Source organism: Centropristis striata, chromosome 12 (assembly GCF_030273125.1).
Source record: "Centropristis striata isolate RG_2023a ecotype Rhode Island chromosome 12, C.striata_1.0, whole genome shotgun sequence".
In the NCBI taxonomy this organism is placed as follows: domain Eukaryota; kingdom Metazoa; phylum Chordata; class Actinopteri; order Perciformes; family Serranidae; genus Centropristis; species Centropristis striata.
Window position 1 is genome coordinate 34,903,432 of NC_081528.1, and position 23,038 is coordinate 34,926,469.

The 23,038-nt window shown below is 38.3% G+C and overlaps 1 protein-coding gene across 1 annotated transcript in view; it reads right to left on the reverse strand.

Moving 5' to 3' along the window:
- Positions 1-4,874: 4,874 nt before the first annotated feature.
- vimr2 (vimentin-related 2) overlaps positions 4,875-23,038 on the reverse strand; it is a 29,055-nt gene continuing 10,891 nt past the window's right edge. Inside the window, exons 6-10 of the mRNA XM_059346605.1 lie at positions 20,036-20,167; positions 17,282-17,413; positions 10,173-10,283; positions 9,927-10,051; positions 4,875-4,917 (exon numbers count right to left, since the gene is read on the reverse strand). Coding sequence (XP_059202588.1) covers positions 4,875-4,917; positions 9,927-10,051; positions 10,173-10,283; positions 17,282-17,413; positions 20,036-20,167 — 543 coding nt within the window. The remainder of the gene's footprint in view (positions 4,918-9,926; positions 10,052-10,172; positions 10,284-17,281; positions 17,414-20,035; positions 20,168-23,038) is intronic.

Consider the following 23,038-nt stretch of genomic DNA (forward strand, 5'->3'; position numbering starts at 1 on the left):
CTGTTGATTTACAGACATTTCTCAGGTGCAATTTGACAGTGATTTACTGTAATTTCTACACACATTTTTTAAAGTGCAGGGCTACCCAATATACCTCCAGCGTCAGCTTCAACTGGGAGATGAGTGCAAGCACAGAGTTTGTTTTATTCCACAACTGATATGGTATCAAAAACGTCTTATGAAATTTGCAGAATTCTACAAAAATTGCATTTTTTGGCAATTTGATGGCAATCACTTTTGTTCTGCAAACTACTGAAAAAACCTTCTTATTGTGAATATACCTATGCTTTAGGTCTGTAGTTGGTGGTTTTAAAGTTTCGTGAGGCTGTGATCATCCTGGAGATCACAACAGGACATTGTATACACGTTTGTTTTGTTTTTTTAAATGATCTGACCTAAATGAATGGCTACTATGGGGGCTGATATCACATGTGAAAACATTTGGACTTATTTAATTCACAAAAGTCTTTCCAAGACTGTTTAGGGACCCCAGTGTGCAGAAATATTAGAATAAAAAATACATAATTTATAGTGCATAAGAAAAACTGCATAGTTTTGCCCAAAAATGAATAAAGATCACATGTCTGTAAATGGGGGATTCATGTGCACATATGAAACCCATTTTCATAAAGATAGCTTGGGGTCAGAGGTCAAGGGACTCTTTATATCATGACATGGATGGTGCCAATGGATGACTGAGGTTTGATAGGATACCATTAGCTTTAAAATAGAGTTGGCCACAGCCTCTTACAGACAGTAATGTTTTCTGAGATCTAGGGAGTGCTGGCTTGATATTAAAAGGCCACTGGCCCCTACTTTCCCTCCTCAGAAGCACTAATGCTGCCGTCTGTGATGCTCCCACGGTGGAGGCCTGTCCTCGACCCCTATAAAAAGAGAGGGATGCCCACTTCCTGCTACCCTCAGGCGTGCCAGTCCTGCCTCAAGGGAGAGGGGCCCCATAATTTATTATTTGTTCCCCTCTTGTTAAGGAAATACTTTCTCAATAGCTCTCTCTCCTTTGTATATTTTTACTGTTTTTATTTTCTTCCTTGATTCAACCCTGTCCTCTCTTATTTATTTGCTTTCTAAACACCAGCTTGGTTCATTCCGTCCAAGCTGCCATGAAGAGACTTTAAAAAATTACTTTTGTCCTCACCAAGGACAGTGTTTATTTGTCCAGGTGAACCTGAAGGGGGAGAGGAGTATTTTGGGGATACCTATGTGTAGGTGACAGCTGAGCTGAGTCGTACAAGCTGACCTCGATCACCATTACCTCATGCCTTAATCAGATTCCTCTGCTGCAGATTGAAAATATGTGACCGGTTCAGATGTCATAATTTATCAGCCCGGCGCTGCCACTCTTAATGTAAAGACATTCCTGCACCATGTGAAGTTAATGGGATGTTATGTCCACAGCACATGTTGTGTGAAATGGTTTCTTTCAGCACGAGCAAACCATCATGAAACATTAAATCTTGCAGCAAATGTTACCCAGAGGGACCGAACTGCTTTATTCCCAGCAGCGACTTCATTGTTTGTTGGTGTTGGGCAGATTTGGCTGTTTTCTCAACCCGCCCCATCCACAGACACCATCAAGGCAAAAATAAAAAAGGATGAAAAGGCCAAGCCACTGGCTGACCACTGATCCGTGACTCAGCTTTGAAAATCTCCGCCTTCAAATCAAATTGTCCGGCTTCAAGGAGCAGAGGTGCCACAGTCCTGCCCCGGGCCACTCAGTGTCACTGGCCAGCTTTGAGGGGTTAACGCGAATTCTTCTCAGTTGTCAAGGACGTGTGATGGGGGCAAAGGATACGGAGGAGCACAGAGGTCACCACACTCACAAACATCAAGTCTTTGAAATACTTAATTGTGTTAGAGAAGAGAAGCTGCTGGATTTAACACATCTTCAAATACGAACATGAGTCACTTATCACAGTTTTGGCTTTTGCAGGAACACATCGGTTTGTATTTTGTGTTAGTAAACATATTATTTAGGGTTTTCTAAGAGTCCTGTGGTTAGCTGCAGTTCGAATTAGACTTGTGCTCCTCCTCTGGGCTGTTTTCAGGCTTTATAAAATCTGGACTGTGACGGGAGACTTTGGACAACCGCGGGTCATTTCACAGAGATGGCTGCTCCACAGATGCACCACTTGTGCCTTGGACAAAATACAAAATATCAGACTATTGGAGAATGGGGCAAGTTGTCTTAAATTTCTCATACAAGCAATTTAAGGAGAAGTGACTTTTTCTTGAATGAGGCCCATACTGAGCATGTTAGCATGCTTCTAATGTGGCTAGTTATTCTTCAATGCTTCAATGCTATATGACTTATTACTTCAGTGGAGTGAAGATTAACCCCTTACATGCACTAATGTCTGAAGTTGTTTTGGGGAATTTGTTGCTGATCATATTTTACCCTTATTTGGGGTTTTATTAATATAACCTACAGAATTACACCGGATTGGGGTAATAAAATATTTTTCTCTTCCAGCACCCATTCTCAGGTAATATTGCAGTGTTTTTTCTGGTTCGAATTCAGGCCGAAGGTCCAGGGTGACCATGCAAAGGTCAATGGAGATAAAATATAACAATTAACAGTGACAATACAAGTAATATGTATTTACATGATAAATATATTTATTGTTGCTTTAAAACACATTTTGAGATTTGACTTTGGACTGTACAATTTTCACAATAACAACGTGGGTCAGATGTGCAGAACACAAGTGTGCCACTAATGCAGAAATGTAAAGTGAATTACAACCTAACGGCAAAGAGCCTATTTGAAAATGCCGAGTTAATATCAGAGATTAAGGGTTTGGATGAGGGGCCCAATTTGGAAAATTTTGTCCCTGCGTCATAATTCTGGCTGATTTGCTACTTGGTCTAATATTTTGGGTAACGCTTTATGATAAGGTCCTTAATAACCATTAATTAACAAGTAATAAGGCATTGTTCTCGCTTTAGATCCGGTAGTTGCAAAAAGCATAGTTAATTTATAGTTAACTTATAATAGATGAGCAATAAAGTATATTTTAATATCAATAAGCAAACCAAATAAGATTAATAAAGGCATGGCAAAGACATAATGGGTGGGTCATGGGTGTTTGTAATGCCATTATTAACACTTATATAAGCTTATAAACACACAATAATGTTAATAAGCATCTTGTAAGGACTTACAAGGGCCTTATTACTTGTTAATTAATGGTTATTACAAGGACCTTAATATAAAGCGTTACCATATTTTGTTCTCTTGCACAGCTGTCTGAATGCAGCAGATGAAATTTCCTAAAAGTCTAAATTTTTATTATTCTGGTCAAGTCTGGTTTCCTTGATTTTCATACAGTCAACCACCTTTCCCCAAGAGAACGAGCAGAGAAGATAAAAATGGGAAAACAGAACTCTAGGAAGACAATTTTCTGAGATATTCTCATATTTACTGCAAGGCAGAGAGCGAGCAGCCCCGTGAGACCAGGAACGCTGGATGGTTCGTGGGCTTTTTATTTGAGAGATATAGAAAGGAGCGAGGGAAAACAACCTCCTCTCCTCTGAGGTCTTGATTTGAGAAAACAGACGCAGCAGCTTCCTCCTGAGCCGGCCATGTTTCATGTCGGGACAATTAAACAAGTCACCGCGTTCACCCATTCCCAGCCCTTTCTCCAGACACTGAACTCAATTATTACAGAGGCTAGCTCCTCATCACCACAAGTTCACTGAGTGTGGCTAATCTTATCTGATCCGTTATTAGCTGCATTTTTCATCTTTATGGCAGAGCTAACAAGCCTTTGAGATCGTTAATAGCTGGGAATGTTCAAATCTCACACTGAACATGAAGATGAATGAAAGAAGGATCACTGAACATAAATCACTCGGCTTTCTCTGCATAGCTTTATAGCGTGGGGACCGTCTTAAGCCCAAAGATTCACAAGCAGTTCTCATGAGTTTTTCACAAAAGAAATAACACAGTATGAGGTGATCTCTCAAGCAACTAGTTTTATTTAATTTAAATCTAAAGCACATTCTGATGCTCGTGATGCAGAAGCAGGAACCAAAAATGATTTATCACAGACAGCTTGAAAGTCGTGTAGAAAATAAGGAAAAGATTACACAGGAATGTATTACAGAATGCTTATTTCTGAAACGACAGCAAATTGGGACATTTCTTCTCAAAGGAGACGCAATGAATCACTCCAGCTTTTCTTGGAGAAACATCCAGGTGCTCATTTTGTAAGAAAAAACAACTTCATGAGCCATTTGAAAAGCAAACAGTGCACTGCACACGTGTCAGTTATATGTAAAACGTGAATGCACGACTGTAAAAGCAAAGGGAAGGTGGGATGCTTTTAGCTACCAAAAGGAGAGCTGTCAATATGTTTGTTACCAGAGAAGGGGTCAAAGGTTAAGAGCTGGTAATCAGACAAAGTTTGGGTGATGGACGAGGTGGTATCAGAGGGGGGAGGACTTCACGGAGCCGCACAGTTTAACTTGTGTGTTCAACAAAGAGGGGACAAAGCATTTATGAATCATATCATTGAGCTGGTAAAGATAAAACCCACTTAAGGAAATATCCCTGCCAGACACTGAATGGATACACACTCATGGCACAGCCCCCGTCCTCCCACCGCTTTTAGACAGCTCCATCTTTCTTGGAGTCGTGGGGTCATCTGCCAGCGACCTGTTATCAATAGCCCGGCTTAGGCCTCCAGACGGCATTAATCTGTCATGATAAGTTCTGCTTTAAATTGCTGCTTTGGTACCTTAAGCTGCTGGTTTCGCTGTGTGTTTTTTTTTTCCACGCTTCTCTTTGGTTTACTTTATAATCTGTGTGAGGGGGAACATCCCGCCTGCCAGTCTGAATCTCCGGCCTCAAGTCACAGGCAGCACAGCCTCTCCTCCTCTTCCTCCACCAGACTCCTGGAGCAGAGAAATACATCAGCACAAAGTACAGGTGATCACAGTGAAGTACTCACACGTAGGCAGCTTACTGAGCTCTAAAACTCATTCTTAATCATGGAAAAAGCAGTTGACAAACTTTCCCACTTCCAAGTAATAATCTCAAAAGATTTCCATTAAAATTTATGTGTGAAAAGTCATTATCCATCATCGAATGAGTCAACATAATAGTGATGCAGTCTGTGGTTCACTGATAAAAGCCTTGCATTCACGGAATAAAAAATGGTGATAACAGAGAGGGTAGGTGGAGCTAATGCAAGAGACTCATATATGTATTAAAAAATGATACTGTTTTTCTGTGGTTTCAGCTAGCATTACAAGTAAACTGTTACTATACATGAACAAACAAAGAAATGAGTGATGCCTACAGACAAACTTTGAAAACAAGTGGAAGTAAAACACACCTGCAATAACTGCTTACTGCCATAAATGCCACAAAAGAAAATAAATAGTTCTTTAGAATAGTTCGTTAGAAAGTTCATTTTAAAGAAATTTGAGACTGCAACCAAATATTATTTTCATTATCAATAAAATAGCAGACTATTCTCTCACTTCATCAATTAATTAATCAATGTGTTAAGTTTGTGCTCCAAAAACTGCAGACAACAGTTTCCAAAAGTGCAAGGTGACGTCTTCAAATAGCTTTTTATTATCCAACCAGTCAAACACAAAGGGGAGCGTCCACTTTCAGATTATTCCCAACAATTAATTTTGTCTTTTGAAAAACTTTAAATGGGTTATAAATCACATGCATACATAGGTGAAAAAAAATCTCTGAGTAAATGACTGACAAATTGTACAATTGCTTGGACTCTCCCCTGTAATTAAACCTGCAATAGTAGTTCTGTTAAGTTTCTTTGTATTTCTGAACACAGAAACAGGATGTAAACACAACATCGTCTACATGTCACCACCTTTTCAAGTTGGTATGATGCACTTGTCAGCAAACACTTGCTTATTTACTCATTCAGCTGACACGAAGGAACATCATCATATGTTTGACATCATATTTACGTCCATCTGAGTCCAGTATTTAATCTATTTGATCTCCACCAACTCCTGTGGAAAATATCTGTCTGTTTAGCTGCTAAATGCTCCACTATGTTCACCAGCTAGTTTCTAACTGTGTCTGTTTACTGTTTGGGCCGGTCGGGATCAGTCTGGTTTTTAAAGCTGTCACAGAAAAAACAGCTGCGCCGCCACATCTGGAAACCGACAATGAGAGAGACGAGAGAACAAAAGCTGTAAAGTTGTGGGCCAGAAAACCAAGACAATGAACTGAAAGATGCTGTTAAGCTCAGTGGGCCTGAGGGGAATCATTCGATTCACTGTTAATATAAAAATATTGATTAAAGCAGCTTTATGATAGTATAGTCATCCACTGCACTTAACTAAAAAGGATCTGGTCCCCCGTCGAGCTACTTGTTGCTGAGTCATGCAGCAGCGCGAGCAGACCACAATGAACAGCAGAATGAATTACAGTGTAATATGGTTCACATTAGCAGTGAGCAAAACCAGCGAGCATCTGCCTAAACTGCTCTGAGATGCTTTCACAGGCGATAAGCCACCCGGTAATGGCAGCCCGGGGTCATTAGGGTCTGTTGTGCAGACAGTTTGCCACGGCACGGAGAGAATAAACAACCACCATTTTCATTTCTTATTCATGGTTTTAATCACGGATGACAAAACTTCCAGTAAGAAAAAGGGGAAAAAAGTTGGCGTCGACTGTGTGCCTTTCCTGTGTTTTAAATGTCTTTGGGACAGTCTGTTTGAAAGGGAATTAAAACTGTGGCGAATCTGGAAATGTGTGTAAGGGGAGGGCTGACATTAACAGGCTGGCGTGGAGAAGAGCTGGCAGCGGCCCAGCACGCAGCGCTGACAGTGGGAGCTCCTCTCTGCCCATTCTAATGAGGAGCTGTGAGGGTCTGAGCTCAGGTCTGCAGCAGGGCCCCCTGGGGGTCACATGCAGTCTGATCGGCCATGGAGGGTCCAGGAGGAAGTCCGCTGGTTGAAGTGCGTCAGTCCACATACCAGCAGGGCAGATGGTTGAAGGAGGGAATGACATGAGACGTCTTCAAGGTCACGTGCAGGAAATGGCATCATATACAGGAGCTGCTTCCTTTGACCTCAGCTGGATTGTGATGTCAGCCTTTTGTTTGCAGGAATGTCTTATTATGGACAATGCAGACGTCCAGGTGGCATTATAGGAGAGTCATACTTGCCAACCGTCAGACTTCAAAAATAGGGAGGAATTTGAAATCAAAATGACGGGTTCCTCCCTTGGAAAAAACAGGTTCAGGGACATTGTTTCCTGCCTTTTGGTGTCAAACGAAGCAATATCTACAGCTGAAAAAGCATTTTGTGATAAATACTTTTCATTTAACTTTTCATTTTCAGGCAACAAAAAACTGAATAATTTGCCCGACTGGTGTGAGCTTGCACGAATCTCTGGCTAAATTCGCCATTTTTCTCTCACTCTGGATCACTGAGGAGGACCAGGCACCAGCAGCTGTCTTCTGCATTGGGTGAATGCCAGGAAATAACATTTGGTGCAGCTGTATTGTAGCCTGGGTGAAATCTTTTAGTGATAGTACTCGCAGGGCTTATGCATGCAGTACAGTGCCAGAAAGGTTGTGATTATAAAATGGGAAAAACAAGGTTTGAAAAGTTGTCATAAATTGGAGGAAATACGGTAGAATTGTGGCAAGAAATAGGCACAGCAGTAACAGAATCTTGACTCATATTTGATCAGCATAGACATCAATTATCTTATCAAATCAGCCCCATATGAGATAAACGGTTATGATTGGCCTGTCGAGGTCCAGATCCACTGAATTCTGTGTGCATGGCAAACTGACCAGAGCAAATCTTGGCATTTTCAAAAGGTTTCTAGGCTGATTTTTTTGGTGGCATCTCTACAATTTTGGGGCATGTACAGGAGAACTTTGAACATGGCACAACACCTGCCCTTATATAGTGTTAAGGGGGTGTTATCTATGCTAATAAACAATTATTAGAGCTGGATGGTTGAGAACCTTTGGTGCATCTGGATATAACTTCTCTCATTTTTTCTGCCTGACTTCCAATATTGGACTTAAACACAAAATCTTGCAGAAATACTCCTTGTATAACATTATTTGATTCAGAAAATAAGTTTTCATACAGAAACTTCGGTAACGCTTTATAAAAAGGTCCTTAATAACCATTAATTAACAAGTAATAAGGCATTGTTCTCGCTTTAGATCCGGTAGTTGCAAAAAGCATAGTTAACTTATAGTTAACTTATAATAGATGAGCAATAAAGTATATTTTAATATCAATAAGCAAACAAAATAAGATTAATAAAGACATAATGGGTGGGTCATGGGTGTTTGTAATGGCATTATTAACACTTATATAAGCTTATAAACACACAATAATGTTAATAAGCATCTTGTAAGGACTTAAAAGGGCCTTATTACTTGTTAATTAATGGTTATTACAAGGACCTTAATATAAATCGTTACCGAAACTTCTTGTTGATGTTGATGGAAAAAACGCTGACGATGGACATGTCGTTTGCACATTTATGTGTTTTCTCCTGTGACTTGTGATTTGTTCATACAGCATGTTAAAGAATGTCAAACAGAGCATCGAGTTAATTTAAATGTAATGAAATCATCCCGGGGTTATAATGTGCTTTACCTCTAACAGTTCATTCTCCTCGACAGGGTTAAATAATGTGTGGCACCGTAGGAGACGTCTGTTTTCATTTGACCCCCTACCGCAGAGATGAGAATCTACAACACTCGTCAGTGACGGCTCAGACACTTTGGATATTAATTGCAATCAGAAGCTGACTTTATGACTCGAACACCTTTAACAGGAGAGGACAAACTAATCAGGGAAAACACCTGGTGCTGTGTTTTTGTTGGAATGAACACCTCCATGTTCTGCAGCAGACATGGCGGTCCATCTCCGGCCCACTGAGCAGGTTCACGGTCATCCTGCTGACTGACAGCCTCAATAACAGCTTAACAACACTGTCCCAAAGTCTCCTTATCTCCTCTGGCGTAACAAATAAATTAAATAAAGCGTGCTTTAAAATGTTAGAGGTCTCGTTTAAGAATAACAACCTGCAGCTTTATTTAAGAGGGAATGAGACTTGTGAACATGTAAGTACTGAATATATGGCAGCTCTGAGAATTGTGTCAGCGCAAGTATATTATGGACTGTTACAGCATAATAAGTCTTTATATTCATCGTATCGTATCATATATTTTATATATTATTATCTTTTTATTAACCCTTTATCAGGCGAAGAACTATATTTGGTAACTTCAGGTAATATTTCGAGAAAAAAGTTGCAAATTTACTAGATTAAAGTGGAAAATCTACAAGAAAAAAAAATGCAGATTTAAGAGATTTAAAGTGGCAAATCTGTGCGAAAAAAGTCGCAGATTTACGAGAAAAAAGTGGAATAAAAAAGCAACTTTTTTCTCCCAGATTCACCACCTTAAATCTCATAAATCTGCACATTTTTTTCTCGTAGATTTGCCACTTTAATCTCGTAAACTTTTTTCTCAAAATATTATTTTCATATGTTTTTTTTTTACACATTCTGGCTGTATGTAATATCCTCCAATATTCTCTAGGGTTGAAATTTGGAATTTGCAAGAAAGATACATTTTGTTTTTGTTTTTTGCCGAAACTAACATCCCAGTTAATGCTCCAATTAATGCTAACATGAATTAGCAGCAGCTTCTCTCAGTCAGGTTGAGGTGTAGAGAGGCTGTAGTCAGTGATCAGATCCCTCTCCTCCTCCACAGTCCAGATATGGTCTGCTCCGCGGAAACAAGATGGCGACGCAAGATGGAGACGAGTATAACGCTGAACTCGAGGCTTCCAACGGGCCACAAACCAACGGGTGACGTCACGGTGACTACGTCCATTATTTATATACAGTCTATGGTCTCATTTCACTCTCTGACCTGTAGGCGGTGATCTCCATGTCTCTGGCCATCTTCTCACTGAGCAGCACCCTGTAGTCTTCACACTGCTCCTTCATCTGCACGTGGAAATCGGCCTCCTGCTGCTGCATTTCCTCTATAGTACACTGAAACACACACACACACACACACACATGAAGAGCATGGTGGGATTAGAGGGTGACAGAATTAGTCCAAACCACTGGTCCTTTACAGCCTATGATTAAGCTAATCAGTCCACTCTCAGACCTTCAACTCAGCAATCTCGTCCATGTATGCAGCCTTCTTCATCTCGACCTCGTCCTCCAGCTCCTCATTATACTTCTCCAGCTCAGCCAGCTCCTTCTGTAGCTCTGAAAGCTGCAAGAACACAGACAGCAGACAGCAAAGGTTATTCATTCAAAATATACCCACAAAGGTTTCTACTCGGTTAATAATCATGTAATAAGGCCACGATGTCTCTATAGCCTCGTTCAGACTGCCAGCCAAAATCCGATTTTTAGCTCATCCAGATTGGAACTGGATGGCTCTTTTGAAGTCTGTTCAGTCACAAATCACATGAAATCCGATTTTTGCAGACTGGACGCCATGACGACGTCAGACGCTCTGACACCGTTACTATGGCAACCTGTCAGATCAGTCAATAATGTGGCCCAGTCTGAATAGAGCCATATCCGATTTGGACACTTGCTAAAAATAGTATGGACAGTCAGCCCTAAAAATCGTATTTGAGTAGGAATCTGATTTGAATCAGATTCGCCTGCAGTCTGAACGCGGCCCATGTTTCCTTGGTAGGCATGGTCATGGTGAAAACCACATATATCATTATTTACTCTTCTTTGGCTCCATTTTGGTCTCAACTACTGAGGAACTATATCTGGTTTGTAACTGCTGAATGATTGACTTTCTTCACCAGCTAGTTAGTCAGTTTATTAGCTGGCAGCATGGAAACATCAGTCAGTCATTCAGTCAGGACTTTGGTTCAGATTGAAATATCTCAACAAGAATTGAATGGCTTGCTATGAAATTTTGTGCAGACATTTATCATTCCTAGCTGATGAATCCCACTCACTTTGGAGATCCCCTGCATATTTAGTTTGGCGCCAACACAAGCTTGACATTTGTGGTTTTAAGATAAGATATCTCAACAACTACTGGTGTATTCATGTCTCCCTAAAGATACATGGAAATCACTTTGGTGATCCTTTGGTTTTTAATGTAGAAAATGTAATTTGTCCAATACTTTGGTTTATGACTAAATACCTGGTAAATGATGTAATTCCCATCAGATTTGTTTTTGGGCCATATTACCATGCTCACATGCTATAAACCAAGCAGTGGTGGAAGTATTCAGATCCCTTACTTAAGTAAAAGTATTAATCCCACACTGTGAAATTACTCCACTACAAGTAAACATCATACATTCAAAACTTACTTCAGTAAAAGTACTTAAAGTAAAAAAAAAATCAAAAGTACAAGTACTCTTTATGCAGAATGTCCCTGTTCAGATTGACCATATATTCCAAATATATTATTGAGTTGTTATTTTATTTATGTAAGCAATGTTTTACTTTTGCCAAGGTAAGGCTGATTTTTACTAATTAATATACTGATATGTGGTTTAATTAATAAAAAAGGCATAATCATTTTCAATTGGTCATGTATTTCATGTTAAATCTTCACATGTAAAGTAACTGAAAAAAGCTGGCAGCTAAATGTAGTGGACTAAAAAGTACAATATTTTCCTCTAAAAAGTAGTGGAGTAAGTATACATTTACATATGTGGAAATACTCAGTTAACCCTTTAACAGGCGAAGAACTATATTTGGTAACTTCAGGTAATATTTCGAGAAAAAAGTTGCAAATATATTATATTAAAGTGACAAATCTCCAAGAAAAAAAGTTGCAGATTTAAGAGATTTAAAATGGGAAAAAAAGCTACTTTTTTCCCCCAGATTCACTTTAAATCTCATAAATCTACGCATTTTTTCTTGTAGATTTGCCACTTTAATCTCGTAAACTTTTTTCTCAAAATATTATTTTCATATGTTTTTTTACACATTCTGGCAGTATGTAATATCCTCCAATATTCTCTAGGGTTGAAATTTGGAATTTGCAAGTACTTCAATGAGTGCCCTATTAAGGGTTAAAGTGGTGAATCTGGGAGAAGAAAGTTGCTTTTTCCCGATTTTTTCTCATAAATCTGCAACTTTTTTCGCGCAGATTTGCCACTTTAAATCTCTTAAATCAGCGACATTTTTTCTTGTAGATTTACCACTTTAATCTAGTAAATTTGCAACTTTTTTCACAAAATATTACCTGAAGTTACCAAATATAGTTCTTTGCCTGATAAAGGGTTAACGAACAAGTCAAACAATAAAAATACTTAAGTACAGTACTTGAGTAAATGTACTCGTACTTATAACCAGTTAAGAACTCCTTGTAGGCGATCACCTACATAGATAAAACAGTTTCCTTTACATCCACCTCAAACTAAAGCAGGAGCATCCCGCCCCTCTGTGTCTGAAGCTGTTTGTTACCCTAAATGTTTTTATTTCTGCATTATTTTCTTTATACATTAGATTTTTTTAGGCATTTCTTCTTCAAATCAGGGGCCTGTCATTCAAAACATGTCATAAGGTCGACTTTTCCCCTATTGGTCAATGGATATTAGAATTTGTAACACAGAAATATAAATTTATATCACATTCAACGAACATTTTAACTTAACCCTTTATCAGGCAAAGAACTATATTTGGTAACTTCAGGTAATATTTCGAGAAAAAAAGTTGCAAATTTACTAGATTAAAGTGGCAAATCTGCGTGAAAAAAGTCACAGATTTACAAGAAAAAAGCTAATTTTTTCTCCAAGATTCACCACTTTAACCCTTAATAGGGCACTTATTGGAATACTTGCAAATTCCAAATTTCAACCCTAGAGAATATTTGAGGATATTACATACTGCCAGAATGTGTAAAAAAAAACATACGAAAATTATATTTTGAGAAAAAAGTTTACGAGATTAAAGTGGCAAATCTACAAGAAAAAAATGTGTAGCTTGATGAGATTTATAGTGGTGAATCTGGGAGAAAAAAGTTGCTTTTTTCACGATTTTTTCTTGTAAATCGAGATTTGCCACTTTAATCTAGTAAATTTGCAACTTTTTTCTCGAAATATTACCTGAAGTTACCAAATATAGTTCTTTGCCTGACAGAGGGTTAAAGAACAAGTCCCTCAAAATAAAAATACTTAAGTACAGTACTTGAGTAAATGTACTCGTACTTATAACCAGTTGAGAACTCCTTGTAGGCGATCACCTACATAGATAAAACAGTTTCCTTTACATCCACCTAAAACTAAAGCAGGAGCATCCCGTCCCTCTGTGTCTGAAGCTCCTGCCGTGAGTAATTACAGCAATCACAGAAGTTCAACAATTAGCTGTCAGAGCCAGATGGGGGTCCAGGCGGCCGTGCTCGTCTTTCAGTGAGATCATGTGAGTGGAGGAAGAAGCAGGTTACAACTGGCAGGCTGACGATGACTCCAAACCTGGCCGAGTCACTTACTTACTCCCACTCTGTTCTGTAGTAGTGGCGTAAAACCCCATCAGCTCTATTATATACATTTCTGCGTCAGGGCTGATTTCACTGCAATCTGTTTGTTTGGCCATGTTGTGTCTCAGTGAGGAACCAGACCCGAGGCATCCATCACAGGCGAGAGAGGAAACAGAGCAAATCAGGCCGAGCTGTTCATCCGTCAGGCTGGATGGAGCCGAGCGGCGGACTGTGTGCTGCATGTTAGAGAAAAGTGGAGGATGTCGGGAGAGTTTTGCTGTGGTTACAGAGGCTCACTGTTTATTTAAAGAGCTGGAGGTAAGAGCCGCAGCCACAGTAATGAGGACCAAACCACTGTGTTTGTTACTGATGTGGTTAGGAGTCAGCTGTGGTCCAACCACTGATGGATGTGCACGAGACTAATGTGAAGGAAGAGGAGGAAGTTTCTGGAGTCACCTGGTGATTTTACCTGAGTCATAACTTCCTGTTTCGTCTCTTTATTCACTGACTCCCAACCAGGACTAGCCTACTGACACTCCAGGGGGAACTTGGAAAGATTGTAGTTTAACTAATTTGGAAAAAATAGAAATTATGCTGAAAAGTACATGTTGCAACTATAGAAGAGTTTGAGAAAACTAGTAAGTGAGTGAGCACAGGTAGCTGAAAGTAATGGATAAATGGTTGAAATAGTTAGTTAAAAGTAAAAAAAAAAAAGTAAAATAGTTTGATTAAGATAATGGATAAATGGTTGAAATAGTTAACTAAAAGTAATGAACTTAGAATACATAGCTAATAGTAATGGATAACAATCGAAATAGTTGGAAATAGTAAGTAAAGAATTTGACATATTTTGATCAAAACAATGGATAAAATGGTTGAAATAGTTAGCTAAAAATAAATTTGAAATAGCTAAAAGTAATATACACCTAAATACATATGAAACAGTTAGCTAAAAGTGAAAAAACTTTACATATTTTGATCAAAACAGTGGATACAATGGTTAAAATAAATAGCTAAGAAATAGAAATAGCTCAAAGTTATTGTATAAATTGGTAAAATAGTGAGCTAAATAAATGTCTAAATCATAAATCATTGAAACATTCAGCTTCACTCCAAGTATTAGCCTAAACAGCCAATTGACAGCTTAAATGTATCGGAAAAACAAATAAGAATATCCACTTTTATATAATGAATAGTGTTTGGAACGTATATTTGTTATCAGGGTCGTGTACTTCAGACCAAAAGTCGGGGAATCACTGTCTTTATTAATGCCTTAACTTGCTATTTAATTCAAACTCCCCTTTTTTGCCTTAATGAAAAAATGTCTAATGAAGGTTTATTTCCTCTCTTCCATTTGCAGAGAAAGTCTCCAGTCAGTGTGTGTGTGTGTGTGTGTGTGTGTGTGTGTGTGTAGTTTTAAGACGTTTATGACGCTGCAGGCGCTCTGAAAGACTGTACTTAATAACTGAGGACACGGAGGGCAATAAATCCTGTCTGAGCTGAAGCCGAGCCCTTCACATCTCCTGCTGAAAGTGTCCGCAGAGTAAACACTCTGGTCAGCAGGATCTCCCACACTGTTGCTCCGCTGTCACTCAGCTACCCTCCACTCCCTGCGCCTGCTGTGGGAAACCATTCATTTTCACCATTATGTCTGATTTAGGAGCTGATGGCCGACGCCAAGCCAGTTGTGGGTTGTAAGACTCCTCTTTTCTTTGACAGCGAAGATGTGGGAAATGTGTTATGGGAAGATGTGAATCAGTAGGCAGTAACTGAAGGATTTAAATGATGTGTAAATGTGAGACTTAAAGGGTCACTTCACCCCCCAAAAATACATATTTTTCTACTTGGCAGTCATAAGTATCAGTTTCTGAGATTTATGCTTCATCCTACAGTGTCCCAATTAGTCTTGATAATCCTTGGGGACCATTTTAGGAACTATTTATTTTTTAAAGAAATAGTTCAGCATTTTGGGAAATGCACCTGTTTACTTTCTTACTAAAGCTTCATTCACACAAAGACCCTGGTAAATTAGTGGTGTTATCTTTCAGGCACTGCTGGTGATTTTCACTATTCACTACATTCATCTGCATTTCTGGTAGCTGAAAGTAATGGATAAATGGTTGAAATAGTTAGTTAAAATTAAAAAATTGAAAAAAGTTCAATTAAGATAATGGATAAATGGTTGAAATAGTTATTTAAAGGTAAAAAAAAAAATGTAAAATAGTTTGATTAAGATAATGGATAAATGGTTGAAATAGTTAATTAAAAGTAAAAAAAAATTGAAATAGTTTGATTAAGATAATGGATACATGGTTGAAATAGTTAGTTAAAAGTAAAAAAAATGTAAGAAATAGTTCAGCATTTTGGGAAATGCACCTGTTTACTTACAGTCACCTGGTAAATTAGTGGTGTTATCTTTCAGGCACTGCTGGTGATTTTCACTATTCACTACATTCATCTGCATTTCTGTCGAGGCAATGCAGGAATAAATGGGGCGAGGATCCTGCAGATTGTGGTAATGCAACACTAATGTACACTTCAAATTCATCATCAGCACAGTCTTGTGATTGGTCGCTACATGTGAAAGCATCTCTTGCCAGATATCTGTAACCCTTTACATGCTTCTCTCTGCAGTGTTGCTGCTTTCATTCATAACAATGCCACCAACAGCAATGTGGGAGGACAAAAAATGTGCTGGTCCAGACAAAAACTGCAATCACAGTGCATGCCACATGGTAAAAGCCATGTGATCATGTGTGTCCTTTACTGTTCTATCTGCAGGTTAAATAAAGGTGAAATATTATTTAAATATTTTGAATGTATATTTAGTAATATAATCAAATAAATTCCCTATTGTGGGCTGATACCAATCTTTAAAATAATTTGTCTGAAAGCTGATTACGATGTTTTTTGTTATTATTGGTTATTTTGTATTTGTTGTTATTTATTACCCCTGTTGTGCAAGGGAAACAAATAAATCTTCACTACTAAAAAAACAACAACAAACTGAGCTGTTCCAAAGGATTATTTTGTCACAGTCTGACCAAAATTAACCAACATTAGGCCAGCGCAAAAAGCGACACATCAGATAAACATCGGTCACAGCCATCTGTGATGTCATCGCCAGTCAGTTGTTTACAGTCAAACAAGGCAAATATCAGCCGATATATCTTAAAGATCTGAAAATGACTGAAAATGTGCAAAAATTCCCAAATTCTCAAGCTTAACTGCCATTGGAAAATCCTTTACAGATCCTTTGCAACCTTAATTCAGTTTCAGCTTGCTTAACCCTTTATCAGGCGAAGAACTATATTTGGTTACTTCAGTGGATATCATCAATATTTTGAGAAAAAAGTTGCAAATTTACTAGATTAAAGTGGCAAATCTACAAGAAAAAAAGTTGCAGATTTATTAGATTTAAAGTGGCAAATCTGCACGAAAAAAGTTGCAGATTTACAAGAAAAAAGTGGGAAAAAACAACTTTTTTCTCGCAGATTCACCACTTTAAATCTCATAAATCTGCACATTTTTTTCTCGTAAATTTGCCACTTTAACCTCGTAAACTTTTTTCTCAAAATATTACCCCCCTCCCCCGGATCAGTATGTTTTTTTTACACATTCTGGCTGTATGTAATATCCTCCAATATTCTCTAGGGTTGAAATTTGGAATTTGCAAGTATTTAAGTATTTCAATGAGTGTCCTATTAAGGGTTAATAAAAGGTCTTTACCAAAAACATCAGGGAGGTTTGGTGGACTGACCCTTTAAAACTGATGAAAGAAGCGAGTGATCTGTGAGTTCACTCACCAGCATCTCCAGCTCGCTGACGTCCTTTATCTTTGACACGTCTTTGACTGCTGACCCTGCAGCTCCTCCCACTTCCAGTTGTTTTCCATCACCAGGGCGAACCACAGCGGAGGAGGCTGCACCACACTCGAACTGCAAAGACAGAAGAAGAAGTGCAGTTCTGACCTTTCAGTTTGAGTCTGCAAATGCACAGTTGCACCGTGGAGGATCGAGCTTTCTTTGGGGCACTTGAGTGAACTCTGACAGGGCAGCAAAGAGCAATCAGAGCCTCTGGTACAGACTGATGGCTAAACCGATCCTCTTGTCCGCCACATTCCTGATTAGATGGAACAAATGCAGCAGAAACGAGCAACATGAGGGTGCACAGGTGTGTGGGAGTCAGCCAGCAATCACCATTACTGTTCCAACCCAATAACAATCATTTTTAGCATCGAGACAATTGCATCTCGTAATCGAGGCCAGACACAGACAGACAGGACGCTGTCCAGCTGGCGAGAGAAGAGACTGAGTGGGAGGGAGAGAGAGAGGGAAGAGACGGGGTTTGGGAGAACAAGTAACACACCTATGCATCTAGACAGACACACACGTATATAAATACGCTGGATATCCTTCAGCCATGCCTCCAAATGAAGGACACACACACAAACACACACACCAGCGTCCACTGCGGTGCTGCTGAGGAGCCTGGGAAGGCGGCCAGCAGTCTGATTACAGCCCTGACCTCTGAACCGGGCAGACATCCTCGCCCCAGAGGGGGTCAGACCCACCGGAGCTGCAGTCTGACCCCAATGCAGCACGCCTTAACTTACACTACACACACACACACACACACACACACAGGTAGACAAAGGCATTCTGTTCGGGTCCAGTCCTGCTCCTCTGATTCTCAAGTTCTCCCCTGTTGTTGTGGTAAGAGGGAAAGAAAACAAGAGGGAGTATCGCTGTGTGATTTGTGAAAGTTGAGATTTACGTCTTGACGTTTCAGAGGGACAGAGAGGAGATCAGTGGTCAGCAGCTTGTGGAAGAAGAACTTGGATCTTTTTTACATATATTAAATTAAATAATAAAACATGCTTCAAGTTAAGGACTTAAGTAAATTAGGAACACAAATATCAAATGTCAGGTTTAGGCAGAAAGAAAGACTAAAGTTGAAGTTAAAGGTAGTAAATCAATGTTCCTACCCTGCCTTAGTTGATTTATGTTGTTATTCTCAGATTTAGATTTATTTTTCTTTCTATTACATTTAGTATATGGACATTTATTTTATCTTGGTCACTTTTAATTAAATGTAATTATTTTTTTATTCAATTTTGAGTGTTTTTAATTTGTTTATTTTTCATACTATTCCAATCTCATGATAAAATCCTATATATTTTATACCACCTACCTTATACTGTGGATGTGCTAAATATAATTTTATCATTTATAATAAGCATGGAAACAACAATACACTGGATGTATAATCTTCTTTGACTCAATAAAAATATTTGAAACATAAAGTGTCAAACATTAGAGTACTTGTTCTGCAGTAAAATGACCCATGTCCCTGATGAATTACCAAATTTGACATTATTATTATTATTATTATTATTATTATTATTATTCATCAAAGGGGCATTTTACTGTTGTAGCTGTTTGAGGCTTAGCTGATGTTTCTTTATATACAGTTGGGTAGTTTAGTCCTGTGGTGGCCACAACTAGAGGTCAGCCCCCTCTAAAGGGTCACCAACTGAATCTGAGGGGTCATGAGATGATTAATGGGAGAGAAGAAAAACTAAGAAAACTAAGCTGGAAAGTTTATGTTCTTTTCTTTTCCTCAAATCCTTGTTCTTCTAGTGACATAGTGGATTATTTTAACAGTTACCACGTAAACACTGCAAAAAAGCCAACTTGTATTTTTTGGTAAAACTTGGAAATATAAATTATTGACATTAAGGGCAATAATGTAAGTTAGCACAACAAAGGAAGCCAGTTGTCTGCTCAAAAACAAGTTGGTGAGTTGTTGTTATTTATATCTTTGAGTTGGGGTTCACAACAAGGGACAATAGTTCTGCTAACTCTTATTTCTTTGTTGTGAAATGCGGGAAAGCGGTGAAATTCGGTCATTAACGAAAGCTAGCGGCGAACTGATGCTAGAGGCTAACTGATGCTAGCGGCGCTGCTTGTTACAGCTACAAGAGTAGCTATTAGCGTATCAATGCTAACTCAAAATTGTGGTCGCAACATTAGCTGACATTTCATAGCGGCGTTACAATCGTGCCAATTCAGCACATTGCAGAAGTTAGCAGAAGTAAGGATTAAAAGTTATTACAATGTAAAATTATAAGTAAGTACAACTTACAGTTGAGTTGACAGAAATCTGAATTCAGAGTTGAGCAACCTCAAAAACAAAACTTAAAATATTTAGTTTAATTGTTTTTATCGAAGTTTGTTGCCTTGAAATTTTGAGTTCACCCAACTTTTCTTCTTTTGCAGTTAAGAGGGTTTTCTTTCTTTTGTTCCGGTCACATTTTTTTCTCATCCATTTTTTTTACATACTTCGTACTATGTAATCCAGTAAAGCAAGAGTACCTTAAAACTGTACTTGAGTAAATGTAATTAGTGACTTTCACCTCTAGGTTTAAGAACTAAAGCCAGAAACAGGGTTGTTGTGATTCTCTGTTTGTTATGCAGACATGTTACTGTAAAGCATCTGGCTCAGAATTGTTCCACTTGATGACATGTGTGTGTGTTTCATGCTGCAGTGTGTAGTACCTGGAGGCTCTCAGCCAGCTGGCAGTAGTACTCCTTTACATCCAGAGCCCGGCTGATGTCAGGGCTGCCAAATGTAATAGCTGCCACCGCTCCTGTTGTCCCTTCAGCCGGCTCCACCAGACTCTGCACTTCCTGCTCATACAAACACACACAAAGCACACAGAGGTGAAATATATTCATAACCGTTACTTAGCGATGAAATTTAACTAAGTACATTTATTAAAGTGTTGTATTTAAAAGGGACTCGGTAACGATTTATATTAAGGTCCTTGTAATAACCATTAATTAACAAGTAATAAGGCCCTTGTAAGCCCTTACAAGATGCTTATTAACATTATTGTGTGTTTATAAGCTTATATAAGTGTTAATAATGGCATTACAAACACCCATGACCCACCCATTATATCTTTGCCATGCCTTTATTAATCTTATTTTGTTTGCTTATTGATATTAAAATATACTTTATTGCTCATCTATTATAAGTTAACTATAAGTTAACTATGCTTTTTGCAACTACCGGATCTAAAGCGAGAACAATGCCTTATTACTTGTTAATTAATGGTTATTAAGGACCTTATTATAAAGCGTTACCAGGGACTCTTCAGAATCATTTCAGTGGGGTTGTATGGGGTACTTATCCTTAGTCAGTTTATTAGCTACAATAGATCACGGTCCCCAGTTTGGAAAATCAGGAAGGAGTACCGGCAGAGAAGCTAAACGATGTACTGCTGTGGACAGGGACAGCAGCAGAACACAAACAAACTAACCAGTTGAGACGGTGGTAGACCGGCAACTGTGTTCTGCAAGGTAAAAATTGTTGTTTTTATCAATAGAGTTTGGTAGCTTTAACAGTGTAGAACAGCTTTAGTTCCCCCACATAAACTCAAACAGAGCAGTCTGACTGCAGCTAACCTGCCACTGCTTCCTGGAGCAGTCATGTGCTGCTAGCTGCTCCTAGCATGGTGTGTGTTCACTGGTGTGTGAAAGGGATGGGGTGAAATGCAGACGTTGAATTTCGCCGTTGTGGGACTAATAAGGGAATATCTTAATCTTATTGGGCCTCATTCACCAATATCTTCTTAAGAATCTTCTTATATTCTTTCTTAAGTCCTTCTTAAGAAGATATCTAAGAAGACCCTACGCCAGATTCATCAACGTGTTCTTAAGCCGCTGAATTGTTCGCAGCCGTGTTCTTAAATTGATGAACGCCATCTCCTCGTTAATAGAGCGGGCGTGCCAGGTGAGTCTAATTAACATAGGATTAGCATAGGTAACCGCCCATTAATGCCCATATAAGGGACCATAAAAAGAGGAAACAGCAACAGAATGCCTAAAGCAAAGCGTAAATCCGTTGGAGCACAGTTAAAAAGATTTAAAAAAGGAGGAGGAAGAAAATTATATTTAGCAGCCTTCGTGCACAAACACAAACAATTTACTTTCTGGAATAATACCTAAAGCATTGGCAAATTTAATTTAATTAAAATGAAAAATGAAAAAAAAAAAATGAAATGAATAAATAAATACATAAATATGACGTTAATGTCACTGTAATGTATTTTACTGAACTTACCAAAAAAAGAGAACACAACCATGCCAACATGTCAGCACTGAAATGTGCTTAAGAGTTCTCCTGAGTGTTCCTAGGATTTATTTTTACCTAAGAAAAATCCTGGATAACAAAAAAATTCATGAATGGCATAATCTTTGTAAAATCTTCGTAAGTAGGACTTAAGAACAAATTTGTTCTTAAGAACGGTCGTGAATGAGGCCCATTGTTGGTACTCCTGCATGCATACCGCCATCTTCTTTAGATGGTTAAAAAATACAAACTATCCATTGAATTCAGTTTTGAGGTACTTGTAGTTCAGGAATTCCTATTTAATGCTACTTTATACATCTACTCCGCTACTGTCAGAGAGAATTATTGCACCTTTTACACTACACTAATTTCACAGCTATACTTCAGTTTAAAAAAAAAAAAAAACTTTATATACATAATTAGTGATCAAACTGCAAAAAACAACTTAAAGTAGGTTAAAGTTGTTCTACTTTGACCAACTACAACATTAAAATACTGCTTATAACAAATCAAGAACACTATTTTAACACTGAAAAGGCACATTATTCATATGAATACTTTTGATACAAAAGTGCATTTTGCAGATAATATTTAACAATAGTTTTTATGTAGGGCTCTTGCTTGTAATAAAGTATGTTTACAGTTTAATATTGTTACTTTTATTCAATTAAAGCATCTTGATATGTAAGTACAGTTAAAGTAAGTAAGCAATATCTGCAAAACGTACTTAGAGTGTCAAAAGTAAAAGCACTTGTAATGCAGACAATTTATTAAATTAGATTAATGCATTAAGACTAATGCATTAAAGTAGTCCGTAAGGCTTTATACGGCTGTAGTTAGGGCTAATTTGATCCATTTTATATCCTGTTGAATGGTCTTGTCTATAAACGATGCATAATAATTCATAAGGACATACTGTTTTTACATGCAAAATCTTAATTTGCAATGTAATTATTGACTAAAGCTGTCAAATAAATCAGTTCAGTGCAATAGAAGTGGCATGCAATGGAAATAGTCAAGTGTAAATACCTCATATACAAACTGAAACACAGTATTTGATTAAATGTACTTCGTTAAAATCCACCTTTTCAAATACAAATATACACAGTCCATTTTGATTCATGTATACACACATCAAACACCTCAACATACTTGTCTTCAGCTTCTAATATGCAGCCCCTTTAGTCAGAAACCACACATCCATTACTGAGAAAATGAACTGTTTCAGAGCTGCAGTGGCAGTCGAACATTTTTCTCCTTTCGCCTGCACCTAAATAATGACATGGCTGCCGATTTGTCAGGGGAATACGGGGTATCTGGAAGTGCTGATAATAACAACAGTTAATAAAACAAAGGCAACTTCTGTTTTCATTTGGTATTCAGCTGCATTTCCCGGACTGTGAGTTATCGAGCGTGTCCCAGAG